We start from the raw sequence: 17894 nt of genomic DNA on the forward strand, positions 1-17894 counted from the left end.
TGCAAAAAAGTACTTTGCAATCCATGATGCCATATGACGTAATGGCCCTGGGGGTTTCAGCGCAAAATTCCAAAACGAAACTTTGGTCGTCATTTTCTCTTCTGATAATCAATCAACATATTAGTGCGAAAATAACAAAGATTCTTCAGGAATACTTTATTAGTCTAAACTGATTCGGTGTTTTCTTGTAATGCCCCTTGACGTCTACCTTACTGACCTGACATCTGAGTGACTAAACTTCTTCAACTTATCTTTTGTTAGCGCAAAGGCGGTTTCTGTTGAGGTAAACCGCAGACATCCCTACCATGGATGCAACGGAAATTACATCATCGCCTGGTGTGTCAGCTCCTGGTCTGCCCACTTCAGGCCGAACTGGTACCCCTACCCATATCTAACCTGTTTGCCCCCCTTTCATGGGAAGTGAATGGTGTAGGCTTTAGCTACGCATTATCTCACTTTGGCTGCCAGTTCGGTCGTTTTCTCTGTGGTCTTCTTGAGATTGGTTTTCGATATCAAGGGATGAAGGCCTATCGACTGCGAGATTGAGCAGAGTCACCGCCTGGCAGATGCTATACTGGCCGAATCACGATAGTGTGGATGGCATGTCGTGTCGTTGGCTTCCCGCTGCTTGTTTACACGTGTGTGTACTGCGCATATATCTTTTAAAGTTTGTTCTGTGGTTGTAGCGAAGTCGTAAATGGCAGTATGCAAAATGCAGAGATTCATTTGACTTTGCACTGTGAATTTGTGCTACAGTAAAATCAGTGATTGCACGTGTCGAGTGCGCGATGTGTGATCGTCGCACCATCCGTTCGTCACAATCATTCATATTTCATTGCCGCATTGTGATTCAAGCACTTCAAAACCTACACACACGCACAACAACCTAAACATTTGGCATTGTTTTAAACAAATGAAGTGGTCGCAGTGATACCTGAACCCAGCGCTTTAGCGATTCCTTGTAGCGATGTATTGGTCATTCTGCAATATTTGCGATACCATGAACTACGGACGAGGTGGCGTGAGATCACTCAGCAGTATGAACGAAAATCTAAAGTGCGCATGTGATGTCCCAGAATACAATTAATCTCAGGCATATAATTGCATGACTGTCGCTTAGCCGTTATGCAACCATCCTTAGCTGTTCCTGAGGTGCCCTTGTATCATGTGGATATCCCACTACGCAGAAATATTTTTTCCTCGCAAGGGAATTTTTTGTACTTTGGTGCTTCATCTACTACAAAAGTTAAGTGGGAATAGAGTATTACAAGAGGATCATGTGTAACATTGCAGTCACTAGGCACAAGACATCGAAAACTGAGTTGCTGCTGGCTGTATATGCGCTCTTTAGCATGATGTTAGCTCGATGGAAGGCAGTGGCAATTATTTACACAAAGAAAGAATACAACATAATAAAGTCCTCTCTCCAAATACTTGAAAATTATTTGCACCATTCTTCTGCACGTAATAATGCAAAAATATCCTTGTGCTAAAATATTACATTTTTTACTTATACCAAAGGGAAAAAATGCATGTGAAGCCATGCAGCAGGCAATCCTGCCACTGAATTCTCACTCGTAGTGCCATACATTGTTTAACTAAACTTAGTAACTATCTTGTATTTGACAGAGAATACAAAAAGAAGTAGAAGGTAGTTATGTGTGCATACAAGCGATGAAGTAGGGTCGCAATAACCAGCTACATTAGCTTTACTGTACAAGAATACAAGTTTTTTATGACCAGTGGAAGAATAGCAGAAAGTTGAGCTGCGCAACAGGAGCGCCAGCAGAATAGGCAGAATGCAAGCCGAACAGAAACAAAAAAACACAGAAACTGTGTTTTGCGTTCTTTTCACGTATAACAGATTTTCAGAGCATTTCGTGCGAGAATGTGGCATTGGAGGGCAATATATTATCATTTCACTGCAGACAGCATGTTTTATTACCATACAATCAGCCCAAATCACTCACAGTGAAGCGCTGCCATGTGCCTTTCAATGTGCGCTGCCAACACCCATACACACTAACGTGGCGACGGTGCAGTCAACTATAGCCCGATCTCGTGGCCAATAGCCTATGGTCACGCACAGATAGCTCGCGATGTCATTGAAACCATTGCCTCCTTTACAAGATGCCTGCGAAATGGTTCGTGCTCCCAGGGCAACAGGCCTGCCCTCAGTTGTGAACAAGTGTCGCGAGGTGGCGTTCATGACCACACTATCATCATGGACGGTGGGAGGTGCCGACGGCTTGTGACCCAGCGCATGATGTTTACATAGTCGGCACCGCGATGAAACCACGGTCGGCACAATCATTTGGGTGCACTCTTTAAAAGCTGGTTGTCTGGCTCTAGTACATCTGTCGCCTGTAGTGCCTGCAACCATACACTGAGCTATGATTAAGGTTAATGGCCTTCGAGATCGGCGCACACCCCTGATGAAGATTTCGGAAGCCATGCGAGGTAGTGCCCAGTGGTTATGCCAGCCACATGTGACACTTGCGACGGACACTAGTGGAGAGAAGAAAAGGGAAAGGGTCTGGCAGCTGGTTTTCCGCTCATGCAGCAGGCATCTAGCAAAGGAGGCAATAGTGAAATAGAATGGTGGTGCCATCTGTCACCTCTACAAAGAAGCACGGCAAAACATGCCACGCAGTGACAGATAGTGCCATTGTTCAATCACAGAGAAATTGACATCTTTTTAACGGTGTCGCTGCAGATGACACTCACTTGTGCCTGGCATAGGCATTGCTTCAGGCAGCAAACGCCAGCTTATCTGCTTAATTCCCTCACTCATGTATCAACGCTTGGACGCATCAAAACAGTTTTATAGATATTTCATGAATCCTTAATGCGTACTACATGCATAAGTGTACCTCTATCAGGAGTGACGGCTGCATCCTTGCCAAAGAATTCAACGGAGTTTGCAGCTTCTGCAGTAACCTACTTTGGTTCAGCAATGAAACAGTCCTAAAATTATTTTTGGCATTGGATGAAGTTACAAAACCTCTAAACACTAGAAACGATACTGCCAAGCATCAGCACACCCTAAATAATTTATTACACTTGTTTCTATAAACCAGTTTTGGCTTCATTACCCAGGGGGTGGTTGTATCTCATAACTTAGATACACACTGGCTCGGTTTGTTCCTGCGATTGCTGCGGCTGCCACATGCCAGCCTGAACAAAGTGTGTCCAGCACTCTTTGCTACCCTTTTTTTTTTCTACGACCAATGTTATCATAACTACCTGTATCACTGCCCAACAATGCCAAAGCTTACTCTGTGTCATAGCGACATGTCTGGTGTTCCGATACTAACCTTAGCATCAAATTAAGGTATCTTACAAATGTTTCCTGACCTTCACACTTGCTAAGTGTCGTTTTCTGATGTGTGAGAAGCATGTGGTTGCTTCTATGACTTTGAGCATGGGTGTCGGTACTCACTGAATAGAAAGTGAGATCGGTGAGTGACGAGGTAGGACCAGTGTGATACAGGCTAGATAGACGCTGTTGTTAAAGAGTTCTTAAAGGTACTCTAAAGACCAAGATTAATGAGTTTAGTATGGCGAAGCATTCCTTCAGAACTATATATTCGCTTACCTGGAGCAAAATAAGAGGTTGATTATTACTGGAGAAAGTGAAAGCCACGCTCTGCCCTTTCTGAATTTCGTGCCTAAATGTCGGTGACTGCGCATCTATGTCACATCACTGATTTCAAGGTATCTGCTCACGTTCGAGCCATTTTGCGCACGAAAAGTTCTGGGCACTTGCTATACGTTGGCGCTTTGGCTCCTACAGAATATAATGTACTTGTTATTTACCAAAGAACAATTAACTAGACATGTGCAGACACAGTCGAAAGGCATGAAGTCACAGCAAGCAGGTACAGAAAATTCAGGGCAGGGTTGCCACAAGTCTTTTGTTCTTGCGTCTCTTCCGACTTGCCAAAGCCTCTTCTCATGCTAAGTGCGGCAGCTTTTCTATTACAGAAGTATAACATACCAATACAGCTGAAAGTTCCTCTAGTCTCCTTTTAATACCAGATTTCAAGCATTCTAAGGCACCGTCGGCACAGCAGGTTGCAAGAGCTGAAATAAAGACCAATGCACATGTACAATGTATGGTGCATATAAAGGGTAATTACGTTTTCATCCTCGAAGAGACTAGCTGAAATTAGGTTGGACACTTCGTAGGCTCTTGCCAGGACGTCGCTGGGCGTGTGGGATATCTCGGCCAGCTTCAGACCTGCGAAATAAGTGGGACAACAGTCAAGAAAGATTAGGCTATGTACTACTAAGCAAGCGCATGTGGTAGAGTTCTGACAACACTGAAGATAAATGTCAGTGCTTAGGAAGGGCTCCCTAGTTGGTTGTGTACTTAGGACGTGGCCATGCACTAACCGTAGTTAGGCTCGGAGCATGTTCCCCTGGCCAGCCTATGTATGTACCGCAGTCTCGTGGCGCTGGCATCGGGACTGCCATCGCCTTCCGCCTCGGTCTCCACTTCCATGTGGTAGCTGTAGGATGAGAACTTCAATATCGCTTTGCGGCTGGGTGCACGGGCACCCTATAGGAATATGCAAAATTTCTCAAGTGCATACTCTCACATACATCTTGTCTGACCCAGCTAAAATGGCAGACCTTTGACTAACACTGGAAAGAGGGTGTAGGCACGTAAATTAGGGAGCTTCAGAAACAACGGACTTGAAGTTCAGAAATCGCCATTGGCTGGGCCAACAAAACGGCATGCAGAAGTGCAACAGACTCTAAGTGAAGTTTGGGCTTTGCGCATGTGAAGTATCGATGACGGTAAACTAAGCCTCTTGGGCAGACTATTTCTAGAATTCCCTATTAGAGAGTTGTAGAAAAACAATGATACTAGCACAGATACATACCGGAATACCGAAAGTAATGGTTATGAGGGTGGATGTTATGAGCAATCTGCTGTGAAGCAGGGTAATAGCAAGTTAAGGTCTTTCTTTCTTTTTCTCTCTCAACTGCGTTTTTTCTTAACTCTTGAGATCTATAACAAGATTCGTGAAAAAAAAATAACACAGAATCTGCAAGAACTTTAATATCTAAGCAGCAGTGCTGGTGGCAACATCTCGCGATGCTGTGTTTAACCAAAGTATGCTGAGCATTTATGGAACAATGATTATTCACAGGCTGCCTGTTCATGCTGTTCACGCATCCGTCTTGTCTCCCCATCAGAAATACTTGATCAAAAAACTCGGATCTGTTCAGAATAGGGCTGCATGCTTTATTTGACGTTGTTATGACTATAACAAAAGCATACCACAAATTAAACTCAACCTCTCACCACAGCCCTTGCATGATCGTCGTGATATAGCCCTGCTATCATTATTTCATAAATACGTCCATAATACAGTGCCATCAGTTCGGCCTCTTGAAACTCCTCATTACAAGTTGCAATGGTTGTACAATCAGTTCAGTTTCATGCGCCATATACGGAAAGACTAATTAATTTAACTACTCCGCTCTTCCAGGAGCCGTTCGTCTTTCGAACGACCTTCTTAATGCCATCCCTTCTAAGAGTGACCAAGAAAATTTCCGGCTTCTTCTAATGCATTTTTCAAACTCTAGAAAACCCAAAGTGTCATTTTCTCTTGCCTTCACCATTATTAATGAGTAACTACTCGTTAAATACTGTTTTGTTATAACCTAATTATGTCCCACTCGCTCTGTAATTCTATCAATTATATTTTACTGTGTGAAAGTTTATTGTTCAATGACCTGTTGCATTCAATAGCACTTGGTTTATCCATTGTACAATTGTTACACCACATTACTGCATGTTAGCACATTTATTACACTGTATTTTTTGTGTATGTATTCACATATGTATTCTAATTACTGTATGTTACAATCTTTGAGTGTACTCTCCCCCCTTACACAATGCCTCTAGGGGTCTGTAAGGTATCTTTAAATAAATAAATAGATATGCCTCGTTGAATGTTTATGTTCTTTTTTTTTTATGGGGGGGGGGGCAGAGAGGACCTCTTGATAATATGTTTGTGTCTGGATCTTATCCTTCTGTGCTGCGATAGTCATGATGCAGCAATGAACATCAAACTATATCTTTTGTATTATTTACTCACCTGGCTGACACAAGTGTGTCATCAGCACAACACAAACTACCACGAATGCACTTTTGTGAATTTCTTTTTCTCAAAGAATAGTCGTGTGATACTCCAATGTTTCTCGTACAATGCGGTTGGCTAAGCATGTTGTGGTTGCTCCGCAATGCAGACAGTATGCTTTCTACACATAACCCCAATATATATGTCTGCGCTGTAAAGTCCAAATACCTTGTTGTGTGGTAGACCAGGCTTCAAGTACAGTGAAGGACAATATGCTCGAAGAGCCGAGAGCAGATAATCTTCCAGTGCCATTTATTACAGCAAAAAGACCCAGAACTCCCGTCATGCCACGTACCTTTGATCACCGCACTTCATTTTCTTTCTTTCTGCGCGAGTTATTTCTTTGCTCTTATTAACGCTCATGGCCCACGAAGTAGTATGGGTGCATTTCTACAAAGTGCAAATGTTGTATACGTCCATGGCTACTTTGGAGTTTCCGAGCTTTAGGTGACGTGTGTTAATAGTCTTACAAACAGTGTAGTCAAGCTGAGAACTGGTAGCATAGTTCGACTCCATCATGTTGCAAGAAAAGGTGGAACGCACAAGAGATTAGAAGGCATGTGGTACTTACTTTATGACGTTCGGGTACATGGATTCCAGCTGTGTCATCATGTCAAAGTGAGTGGCGATGATCACAAAAGCCTGCAGGATCGGGGAGGAGCGCAGTATCACAGAGAGCACAGAGGCAATATAAAGGCGTATGCTGTGCCCAGTTATATATCCAGGCATTTAAAATATAAATTGAATCAACCTGTGGGGTCTAATGTCACATGGGTTGCAAGAGACTGCAAAGTGGGGAGAGTTCCTGATTAATTTTGACAACCTGGGTTTCTGTCACATGCGCCTAAATCTATAAATACAACACCCCCATTTGCATGCTGCCACTGTGGCAGAAAATCGAACCATGACCTTGTGGCCAGATGCAGAAAGTGATGGCTGTTGTGGCAGACATTCACACACTTTAAAGGGGCACTAATAGCAAGAATTAAATAAATTTACATTGTGGTGTATTATATTTCTGGAAACCTGGAAACGTTTGTCTTATGTCGAGATTACTTAGTTGCAGAGAAATTTGAGAACATATATAGACCAAAGGGGCCATACGATTCACCGGCGATGAATGGGACCACTGAATGAGTCCCAAATTTAAAGTTAAATTACAGGGTTTTACGTGCAAAACCCATAATCTGATTATGAGACAGGCCACTGTGGATTAATTTTGACCATCAGGGGTTCTTTAACGTGCACCTTAATGTAAGTACATGGGCATTTTTGCGTTTCGACCCCATTGAAATGCAGTCGCTGTGGCCAGGATTTGATTCCATGACCTCGTGTTTAGCAGTGCAACAGCCACTAAGCAACCATTGCGGGTGTAGGAGTCCAAAGCTGTGCCCATGATCACGGAGATCATACTCTTTTGTGCTCTACTGCATGCTTCGAGCACGTACAGAGACGATGCCACAGCCAGCACATAGTAGCAGATAGTGCCAACACAACAGCTTGATGACGTACCACCAGCGAGTTCTGTGCGAAAACCTAATAAAGATTGCCAAACTTCATTTTCTTTAACGTTGAAAAGCCCCTTAACTGTAATTTTTTCTTTGTTATGAATGGCTGACCACCATCGACCAGCTACAAACAGGGCATATGTTGCATTATGGGAGCTCTTATTGTACCACTGGTACCATACTTCTACAGCGACAATGTCAATACTGCTTTATATGTTTATGATCTTCTTACTAACACAAAAGTTCCATTCCTGGTAAAAGTGATGATGTGACTTTGGAACACTAATGCATCACTTTATCTTGACTAAATGTTTGCATTTTGTGTCCCTTTAAGGTAATTACTACTCGAGGCAAACTTATTTGGTAAAACTTTATTGAATAGTGTGCACTTATGTGGTGCTAAGGCACTCAGGTGACAGCTTGGCGATATAGTTGTAAAATGTAACATGCGTGCGGTAATTGTAACTTTTGTTCAAGTCATACACCTTACAAATTTTACACCCACTGGGGCTTATCTTGTTTCTAAACAATAATCATCACCTCTCTTGTAGGCATTTCCTTTCACACTCTACAAGCAACGCTTTCCTGTCATGAAAGCAATGCCGTGCTAATATGTGTATGCCGTTCGTGATATGAAAGTACTGGGTGCGTAGCATTAAGGACATGCAAGATACATAGCTAAAATTTATTGTTTAGGGACAAATTAAGCCCCAAAGAGTGCGAAAATCTTCCTTACTGTACACTTTCTGCAACGGTTTAACACCTTTAGTGTACCGGGTGTGCGAGGTATATGAGGCAATGGCTTCAAATCGCCATGCACATTAACATTCTCTTTCTCTCTGTCTGGGCACTTAGCTTCCTCCGCACAAACATTTCGGTCACCTATCTAGCACACTTCTTCCAAGGTATCAAATTTAAGTATGATGCTGGAAATGAAATCACTTGTTATCCTAGTCGCTTTATACACCGACAACAGCGACTCGAGATCACCACCTCCTTGAAAGTAGCAAAGTCCTTTGTTTTTGGGGCGATACAAGCATTCATAGGCCGATTATCATATGTGACAATAAATACAAATGGGCGCTGCCAGTGGTTGGATGCCATTTAGGGGGCAAGTTTCTCCAGAGGTTGGAGGCCATGATGAGTCAGAGCCCATGAAACGCTGATTACGGCCATTTCTGAGTAGCTTCAGGTGGCAGAGTCAATATTCAAGCTTCCTGTGCGCGATTTCATAAGGATCCGCTTATAAGGCCCTGCGCGACCTAAGAATGTCTGGTCGTGAATTGCTATTGCTGTGTCGCCCTCAGTGCAGCATCCGTGTTCCAAATATCTAAACCTATACGCTGCTGTATAGTGCAGGCATCACTAAGAGAAAAGACTAACAAACAGCCGCGCAGTGATAAAAATTCGCTCAAGGACGCTATTGCTGAAGCAATGCACAACATCAACACATACTATCTGATCCGAGTATATAGCTATTATCAAAGCAAACTTCAGTCAATAATTGAGGCAGCTCATGGTGGCCACACAGTTCGCCACACAGGTGGCCGACAGGTCACATCAGTGAGGCGCAATGAGTAATTCCTTTTTGCTAATGCAATTACACTGACGGCAGTGCTAGTGCAAAATTTCTATGAACTTCTATCATTGGACGACGCCTAATTGACCATTAATACGCTACTCTCCAGTATCTGTAAGTGTGCCCAATAAATTTTGCAAATGTGAGTGACTGGCCGGGTATTTACTGCACACTGCAAAACACACAGGAGCTTGGTGTTCTAAACTGTGCCCTTCAGAGCTACAGCTTAAAATATATACAGGCATACAGGGTCGCTCTGACAAAGTTTTGCCGGTTTCACTAATCGCTACCAGCACAAAACTGATCCATATTTGAAATCTCAACTCTTACTTGGTCTTACTCAATGTGAAGCAACTTCACTCTATTGCCTGAGAACAGGCGTTGCTTTTATGAACGCCTATTCATTCCCAATGGGAATGGCAGCCAGTGTCAACTGCAACACTTGTGGCACAGAAGAAACCCTTGAGCACCTCATGCCCATCATTCGAAGATCAGAGGCATGCTCTTCGGTAGAGTGCATAAGTGTGACTGAACGAGGACGTAGAAAGAAACAGATACACAGACACAGCGCTTCACAGTGCTACGTCCTCGTTCAGTCGCGCTTATACACTCTACCATGGATTCTAACCAACTAGCCCGCCAACGTGTTTTAACCATGCCCTTCGGACTGCCTTAGGGAAAACTAGATGACAGGCCCCTTTACAGAATACAAGATCTGGTGTGGCCTTGTGCATCTGCGATATGAAAAGGCCATGAAAGTGCTGCTGCGCTTCTCGAGGTCCACCAGCTTATATGACTGCCCTGTGACACACTAAACGATGGTCGCTTGTGCATGCGTGTGCGTGCGCAATGTGAGCTTTCCTTCTTGTCCTTTAGCTCCCCTTCCCCAGTGCAGGGTAGCCAACCGGGCTCAGCCTGGTTGACCTCTTTGCCTTTCCCTTATCCCGCCCCTCTCCCTCGCGCAGCGTGCCGCACGTTGTACAATTTGTTGCCATCCTGTCGTTTGCTGATAAGTGCCGCTAATTCGGTCAACTTACGTCGGAGTTGATGAGCTTCTCAGTTATTGCAATGCACATCGCCGAACCTTCCTCTTCGCTGGTACCTGAGGAGGCAACAATAAGCAAGCATGAAACAATGCTGTACTCAACCCGACATAACTGAGCCTAAGTGCACAATCCTGACTTACTGATTGTCACGAAACAGACAAAAGGACGTTTTGCAGATCTTTGCAGGCTAACAGCTCTGAATCTTCTAGCATGCGTTAGCCTCTAAGCTCACCACCTGAGACTTCAAGGATGACAACAACCCATTGGCAAACAATCAAATACGGAAAGGATCAAAGCGATACGGAGGGCTTTCATAAGCAAAACGGTGTAAACACAGGATGGGATTGGAGCCACCAATGTTAATATATGACACCAGCTCCCATGACATGCAATGTCTCACTCAATAGTCGGAAAAAGATAGTGTAGACCAGTGATAACAACAAATTTTATATTTGCTCAAATAACTCATCTGTGTAGCCCTCCAACTCAAAGCTAGAGGCAGCACCTGACAAGGCTAAAACCCGCTAAGTGTTGGCAAAAAATCTAAAAAAGAATTCAGAAAATGATATTTTTTTATTGCTCAACAGGATAGCAAATTTTTTGCAGATTTGAAATATATATAGCATGGGAGTAGTGAATTCACGACTTGTGTCTGAAAATATGAAATTACAAGAGCCAGGTTTCGTCGATCTGTGCATCCACTGCCGTGTCGTGCCAAAAGTATCTTCGTAGTCAATGACACCAAAATCACTAGATAGAGTCAATGGCACTGGAAACCCTGCCATCACTGTCAATGCTTTCATGCAGAAGCAAATCATCCTCGGAGCTTCATGACTCAATCAAATGAAAGCCGCGCCATTGCAACGGACGTGGCAACATGCCGCTGGTAGCTGCCACAGACTCTGCCTCGAATGGAGTCTGTAGGCCCCCTAGTGACTGGGAGGGGGGGGGTGCTAAAGAGGGCCTCTCCAGAACGTCAAAATAGATTGTACGAGCCAAGCTCGCTACCAGCACTTAGAAAGAGCACCTAAACACGTGGACGAGATAGTGTTGTCCTTGGCACCTTTTGCAAAAATAAATAAATAAATAAATAGATGTAACTGAGTAACACATCTCTGTCTCACTTAAAGGGACTGACAACCGGCCAGAATGTGTTGTGAGATATTGGTGGAAGTGAAAAGGCCACGATTTATAGTGATAGAATTGAGCATGCCGATGTTCGTGTTATAAGTAGAAATTATAATTTTAAATTGACACAGAAAGTTGCAAAGAACAGTAAGTGATGTAACCTAGCGTTGAAGCCTTGCTGCTTTGGAGGGAGTATATATATGAGATTACTGCGCGTAAGTCAGCTGTTATTAAGTACTGCATACTTATTGTTTAAAGTTGCAGTTCTTATATTATTAGGCATTTATGCTTTACTCTATGCAAATTAGAAAGCTTAAGCTAACGAGCGGCACTGTCTTCATGGCAACGAGTGGAGCGGCAGAGCCGTTGCATCCCTCAATGCTTGGCGGTGCACATGAGTGCTGTTGTACGTATGCAAGTTTGCGAGTGGTTGCCCCTAGTACTGTGGTCTCAGTAAGATACAAATTGTCATCGACTAATTGTGGCACGAATGCATGGCAGCACTGCAATAATAGCACTACTGGCACATGCTACCACTTAGCTTGCCTTAACTGTATATATATATATATATATATATATATATATATATATATATATATATATATACATATATATATATATATATATATATATATATATATATATATATATATATATATATATATATATATATATATATATATATATATATATAAAGAGGCTTGGTGCATGCAGCCAGCAAAAGCATGGCCTTCAGTGTAACGTGACGGATTTCAATGCATTTTTGCGGATTTTGGGCTACTTTGGCATATTAGAGATTATCTGCAGTACTTGTCAATTTCAGCCATTGGCTCCTTTAGAATACAACATACAGTAGAATCCACTTACAACAATATTCAAGTACCAAGAAAATCTATAATTGTTATAACTGTATTACACCAAAAGAAAAAAGCAGTGGCGACAAACATTCAAACCTTAATTAGACAGAAAGAAGTACAGTCAAACCTACTTATAGAAAAATTACAGTTAAACCTCGATATAACGAAGTCGGTAAAATCGGCGATTTGCTTCGTTATATCGAAATTTCGTTCTCTTGAAATTCGACCTTTTATGAAAATAAATACAGTCGCCAATCGATTTTTTTTACGCGGAACGGGGCCGCAAAATTTTACGAATTTTCGGGCAATCGGAAAAGGCTAAATTCAATAAGAAAACAGTTCATTCTGATAAATATGGGAGTATAGGCGACGAATGATACGGTTTCACGAAAAAAGCCAACTTCAATAAGAAAACAGTTCATTCTGATAAATATGGGAGTAGGCGACGAATGATACGGTTTCATGCCACGTCGACGATATCTTCACATCGGCGGTGCGAATTACGCGAAGCCAGCCGCGCTTTCGCTTGCACTCCGCCCCCGCAGCCGATAGCGGCGCCGGCACTGGGACGACGCCATCAGGAAAAGCGCCGCGGCAGCGGGGGAGCGAATGCTTTGTCTGAATCTCGCTCCGACGGGTCACCGAAACTCGAGATTGCGCAACCTCCAATACTAAACGCGCGGGAAGGCAGCTAGCTTACATTGTGCCACGCCGTCTCGGCACACCCACTCTTTGCACACGCGGTCGATTACCCCTAAAAAAGGGTGCGTGGCTGCGTAAGCACTCAGCCGCGCTTACAGTCATGCGCAACCACGGCCGAGACATGGCCGAGACGCGCGCCGATGGATGGATGGATATTATGAGCGTCCCCTTTGGAACGGGGCGGTGGGTTGCGCCACCAAGCTCTTGCTACTATACTGCCTAATATCCTACCTAGGTTAAACAATGAAAAAAAAAAACCACTATGAACTACCACGCCCAAATTTTCTGATCCCCTATTGCGAACAGTGCTTTTGTACGTCTCCGTATTTTGTCGTTTCCCTACTTTTCTTCCACCAATCCTCCAGTCGCCTCTTACTAATCTATTGCGGACATGTTTGCTTTACCACTGCTCCCTCTGAACCCAAGGGGTTCAAGGAGGCCAGTGGTGCCTAACTCGACTGCTGGGTAGACGTCTTCACATTCTAATAAAACACGCTACGTAGTTTCCCTAGCTTTACCACAGCAAGCACATGCTTCTTCTTCTTCCTTCTTATATCTCGCTTTATAGGTGCGTGTTCTAAGGCATCCCGATCTCGCTTCGAAAAGTAATGAGCTTCCCATCTTACTCCGCCAACTTACCCCCACTCCGCCCTCTCGCGGTTGATTGCGTTATCGCGAACTCGCTCCCCTACCCCTCTTTCCCTTCACTCAAGGCGGCATTCGTGAAGCCGCCATCTTTCTTGTCATCACCTTCGCACACTCTCACTCGCACCTAAAGCACACAGTGCGCGGGCCGCGATAGGATCTTATCGCACTCGGGCTTTATACCGAACACGATGGGGCTCCACTTCGGCCGTCGCTCTTGTCGCGCGGCGGCGCGCGATTTGAAGTGCGTTTGCAAGCAGCCGCTTGCACTTCAATCATCTGACCGTCTGCGGAAGTTTCCGTTTATTGTCGCCACATTCCTTTGCGGTGGCAGTGAAATTTCGTTACATTGAAATCGCATGCAAACACTTCGTTATACTGAGGTTCTAAATAGATGGTGTTCTGTGAATGAGAGGTAAATGAAAGTTAAATACTTCGTTGTATCGAGAATTTCGTTATGTCAAGGATTGAACGTACCGGTTTTAGCAATACTCAGGCGTAATAATGAGCAGCTGCTGCACTGTGAAGATTTGTGTGTGTTTTATGGTCAAATAAACCCTTACTACAATGTTCCCATGCTGCCTTATTGGCTATAACAATTAGATCTGGCTAATGGGTGTCTGTGCTGTAAAGAAAAAGAAGGCAAAATCCACGAAAAGAGAATGCGAGCCGCTTCACCAAACCGGCCTTTGTGCCGCACACCCCGCACGGCACGCCTTTTTCAGCCCTCTCCCTTATCCCTTCCACACCTCCGACGTCGATGAGAGGGTGGGAAGAACATAGGGAGAGAGGTGGCACCAGGCTGGCGATGCAAGGCCTGCTGTGTGGGGTGCGCAACACAAAGGCAAGTTTGAGGAAGCACCTCGTGTTCTTTTTTTTTTTTCAGAAGGATTTCATGTGCTTTTTTCCCCCTTCAATGTACCCACCCAGTAGCCACGGTTATTTGTTGTAACCGGTAACACAGCATGGAAGCAGTGGAGTAAGTGGTTCACTCTACCATAGAACACACACAAAAGTTGACAGTACATTGGCTGCTCACTGTTATATCCGATATATTATTAAAATCGGTGCCATTATATAAGTGGGTTAGACTGTAGTCTGTCTCGGGGTCCAAAAAATTGACCATGTCTGAGTCGATGCCGACCAAATCCACGACGTCACCACAAGTTGGTGCGGAAACAAACTTTAAGGGGGTGGCACCACCTGCTTTAAGTTTTGGAATCTTTTCTAGCCTATTATAGGCCTCCTCTGAAGTTAAGAGTTACTTCTATGTATAACACAAAGATAATTTACTAACACAGATAATTGTAGATTTCTCTAGTGCTCTTTGATTTTGCGAAGAGAACTATCTTAACTTCGTTCTCACCCCCCTTCTTTTTTATCACTGAATGTTCTAGGGAAGGTGCTGCATCCACAGCTCCCGAAAGCATCAGTAGTTTGTGAAGTCTCTCGCAACATGTCATTGTGGCTGAATTTGCCACAAAAAGAAAAAATAAGCGCAGCAAAATGAAAGTTTAACATCCGCTAGTCGCGGCAGCGCATGCGCATTGCAAACCAACCTCGTCCGAGCTCGTCGATGATGATGAGAGACGTGTCGGTGAAGTTCTGCAGAATGTAGTTGATTTCCCGCATCTGGAGTGGGTACACATGCAGCAGACTGCTGTTGGCAATAATGTTCTCTACATTTAGAAAATACCAGTGGTGTCATATGGACCATTCATACACAAACATGTGCAGAGCTTGTAGAATGGGCTAAAAGGTAGCCATTGCAAGCTAGCTAAAAGCAGAAATTATGTCCTATGATGCATTTCTAGCTTTCAATTTGAAGCTGGTTGCACTCCATAAATTTTAACGTGGCAGGCACAGGCGGAGGAGGGCATTAAGTTGATGCCGCAACAAATTTGTAAACACACTGTGAATGTGAACGAGATGTTACAAGCTACTGCCTGCAACGTTTGCTCATTATGATGTATGAACATGTGATCTTTGTCATGAAGACCCCTGTAGCTTTCTGTTTTTCAAAACAGTCAAAGCTTTTAAGTATAAACCCCATGCAAGCGATCTTGAGCGCGACAGCAACAAGCTACGCGATAGAGATGGCTGTCGCGTTCGCTCGTCGCCTACAAGTCGTACCCCATGCAAGCGATGACTTCGAGCGACGTCTCCCCACTGTTGCCGGTATGAGGGCAGCAATATAGGCGCCGAAACTAGCGTGACGCGTGCTTTATTAACTTAAGTTGATGTGTTTTACTGTAAAAAAACAGCACAAAATATTTCTGAAGGTCTTTCAGTAGGTTCTTATCCTTGCACTATGAAAATTCAATTGTTCGCTCGTTTTGTGCCACAATCGGTAGTACTTGAGTGATGTACATCCAGTTCTGGCTTCGCGCTATTGGCTAGTCGCTCATAGCACTTCCGGGTGACAAGCGACAAATTCTAGACTTGCAGAACTGAGGGATCGCGTGACAAGACCGAGCGATCTGTTCAAGCGACGGCCCAATCCGTCGCTCGAAGCTGTCGCTTGTCATTGTCGCGCACAAAATCGCGCTCATGGGGTTTAGCCTTTATTTGTGCCTGCTGAAATGCTTCGCTATCAGATGAATGTCTTTACATCTTTTCTTATTTGATAAAAAATCCTTGAAGGCTCCCTCAAGAACTGAAAGTTGGAAAGGAAAGTAAATAAAACAACCAAGTCATGTGTCTCCCTGCACAGATCACCCCTTGATAGCGTGAAAATATGGTTCAAGAGTCAATATTTTCAAACGTAAATTTTTTCCTGCATGCTGTACATGACCTGAACAGCCCGCCACATGATGTCTTCGTATCTTTCTCATCTTTTAATGCTATAGTGTTAAGGGCCCCGTGTCAAAAAAAAATCCAGTGTCAGCATCGGCGGCATTGTTTGTGAGAGAAAAAAAATCTCAAACCACGCAGGCTCTCCACGCACAGGCATTACTGAACTAATTGAATTTCTCAAAGTAAAATGTGTATGAAAATTCGTAAAGTATGACTTACACGCAACCTACAGGCATGATAGTGTCGGATTGTAATTTGAATACACGAAAAAACATAATTCTGTTATGCGGAAACTCAAACACAAGCCCTTTTTCCAGCTGCCGTTTGAGGTGCGGCATGGCTGTGCACTACCTCCGGGATTGGCCCACGCAGGAGGCCGCATTACTACCAGAAAGCTCGTGTTTGTGCATAGCATTCATCACCAGCGCTTCGCGGTAAACATTACGGTTACATAAGCTGCAGTTGCCAGGAAGCGTGAGAAGCAGTCAGTGATCCTTGAATGCTATCGCGTCCCGCTCTTAAAGGCGAAGCTTAAGCATCTTCCAATTTTTTTCCCTAGTGTTCTGCGGAAGTTCCTCCCAGAGTAGATGACATTTCGAATGTATCCGCATTTTCATTTCTTGAAATTTGCTTGATTTTTGTGTGGCTTTCTTGAGTTATTGAATTGTCAATAAACAGAAAAATCAGTTAAGTGTTCGTCTTTGCTTACACTGCTTTACGTATGCCTAGAAACGTGTTACGTAATTGTTTTCCCATTGCAATAATGCTAAGGGCATTGTAGGTGCTTTAAATAAATAATAACATCAAATTTGATGGATTTACCAGGTCCCATAAAACTGTAACCAACGCAGTGGACTTCTAGCATCACAGAACCACCGCTCACATTACCAATACTGCACGAGGGGGGCCTACGCTGGTGACGTCGGCGAATGAGATTTTGTTTAAATGTGGAAGCTCCTTTGTGGTCTGGTAACAAAGCAACATTATGGAGTGGTGACCATGTGGTCTAGACACTGCCTGATCAATGAAGTTGTGTAGATTTGTTCAAATAAGCTCCCTCTAACATTGAAGCATTCATGCTTGCGTAGGACGCCCATGATGTTTGCTGTGACATATATCTCTAATAGAGCATGTAGCAGAGATGGATAAGAATGCAGGTACCTCCATAAGGAAAGTGGAGCAGTTGGTCTCGATGTCGTCTCGGTGTCCCGTGCGTGCAAAGATTTGGTCGGCGATGCGAAACGATGCGTACTTGGCCGGCACAAAGGACCCCAGCTGGGCCATCACTTGCAGCGCTGCCACCTGCTTCAGGTAGGTTGACTTTCCACTCTGTGTGGTGGTGGTGAGGACAAGAATGTGCATTTAATTTTATTCACATTTTTTTATTTCTGTAAATGCACACCATGAAGCCTTGGTAATGGTGCACTTAACAAATTTTTGGAAGTGATCTTGAAATTATGATACATAAAAAACGT

The 17894-nt window shown here is 43.8% G+C and overlaps 1 protein-coding gene across 1 annotated transcript in view; it reads right to left on the reverse strand.

Moving 5' to 3' along the window:
- The window catches only part of LOC142558523 (mutS protein homolog 4-like), a 53606-nt gene that overhangs the window by 2346 nt on the left and 33366 nt on the right, over positions 1-17894 (reverse strand). Inside the window, exons 15-20 of the mRNA XM_075670657.1 lie at positions 17581-17748; positions 15183-15255; positions 10283-10347; positions 6730-6800; positions 4399-4514; positions 4143-4243 (exon numbers count right to left, since the gene is read on the reverse strand). Of these exons, the coding sequence (XP_075526772.1) occupies positions 4143-4243; positions 4399-4514; positions 6730-6800; positions 10283-10347; positions 15183-15255; positions 17581-17748 (594 nt within the window). The remainder of the gene's footprint in view (positions 1-4142; positions 4244-4398; positions 4515-6729; positions 6801-10282; positions 10348-15182; positions 15256-17580; positions 17749-17894) is intronic.

The sequence above is a fragment of the Dermacentor variabilis genome, chromosome 9 (assembly GCF_050947875.1).
Source record: "Dermacentor variabilis isolate Ectoservices chromosome 9, ASM5094787v1, whole genome shotgun sequence".
NCBI classification, from domain to species: Eukaryota; Metazoa; Arthropoda; class Arachnida; order Ixodida; family Ixodidae; genus Dermacentor; species Dermacentor variabilis.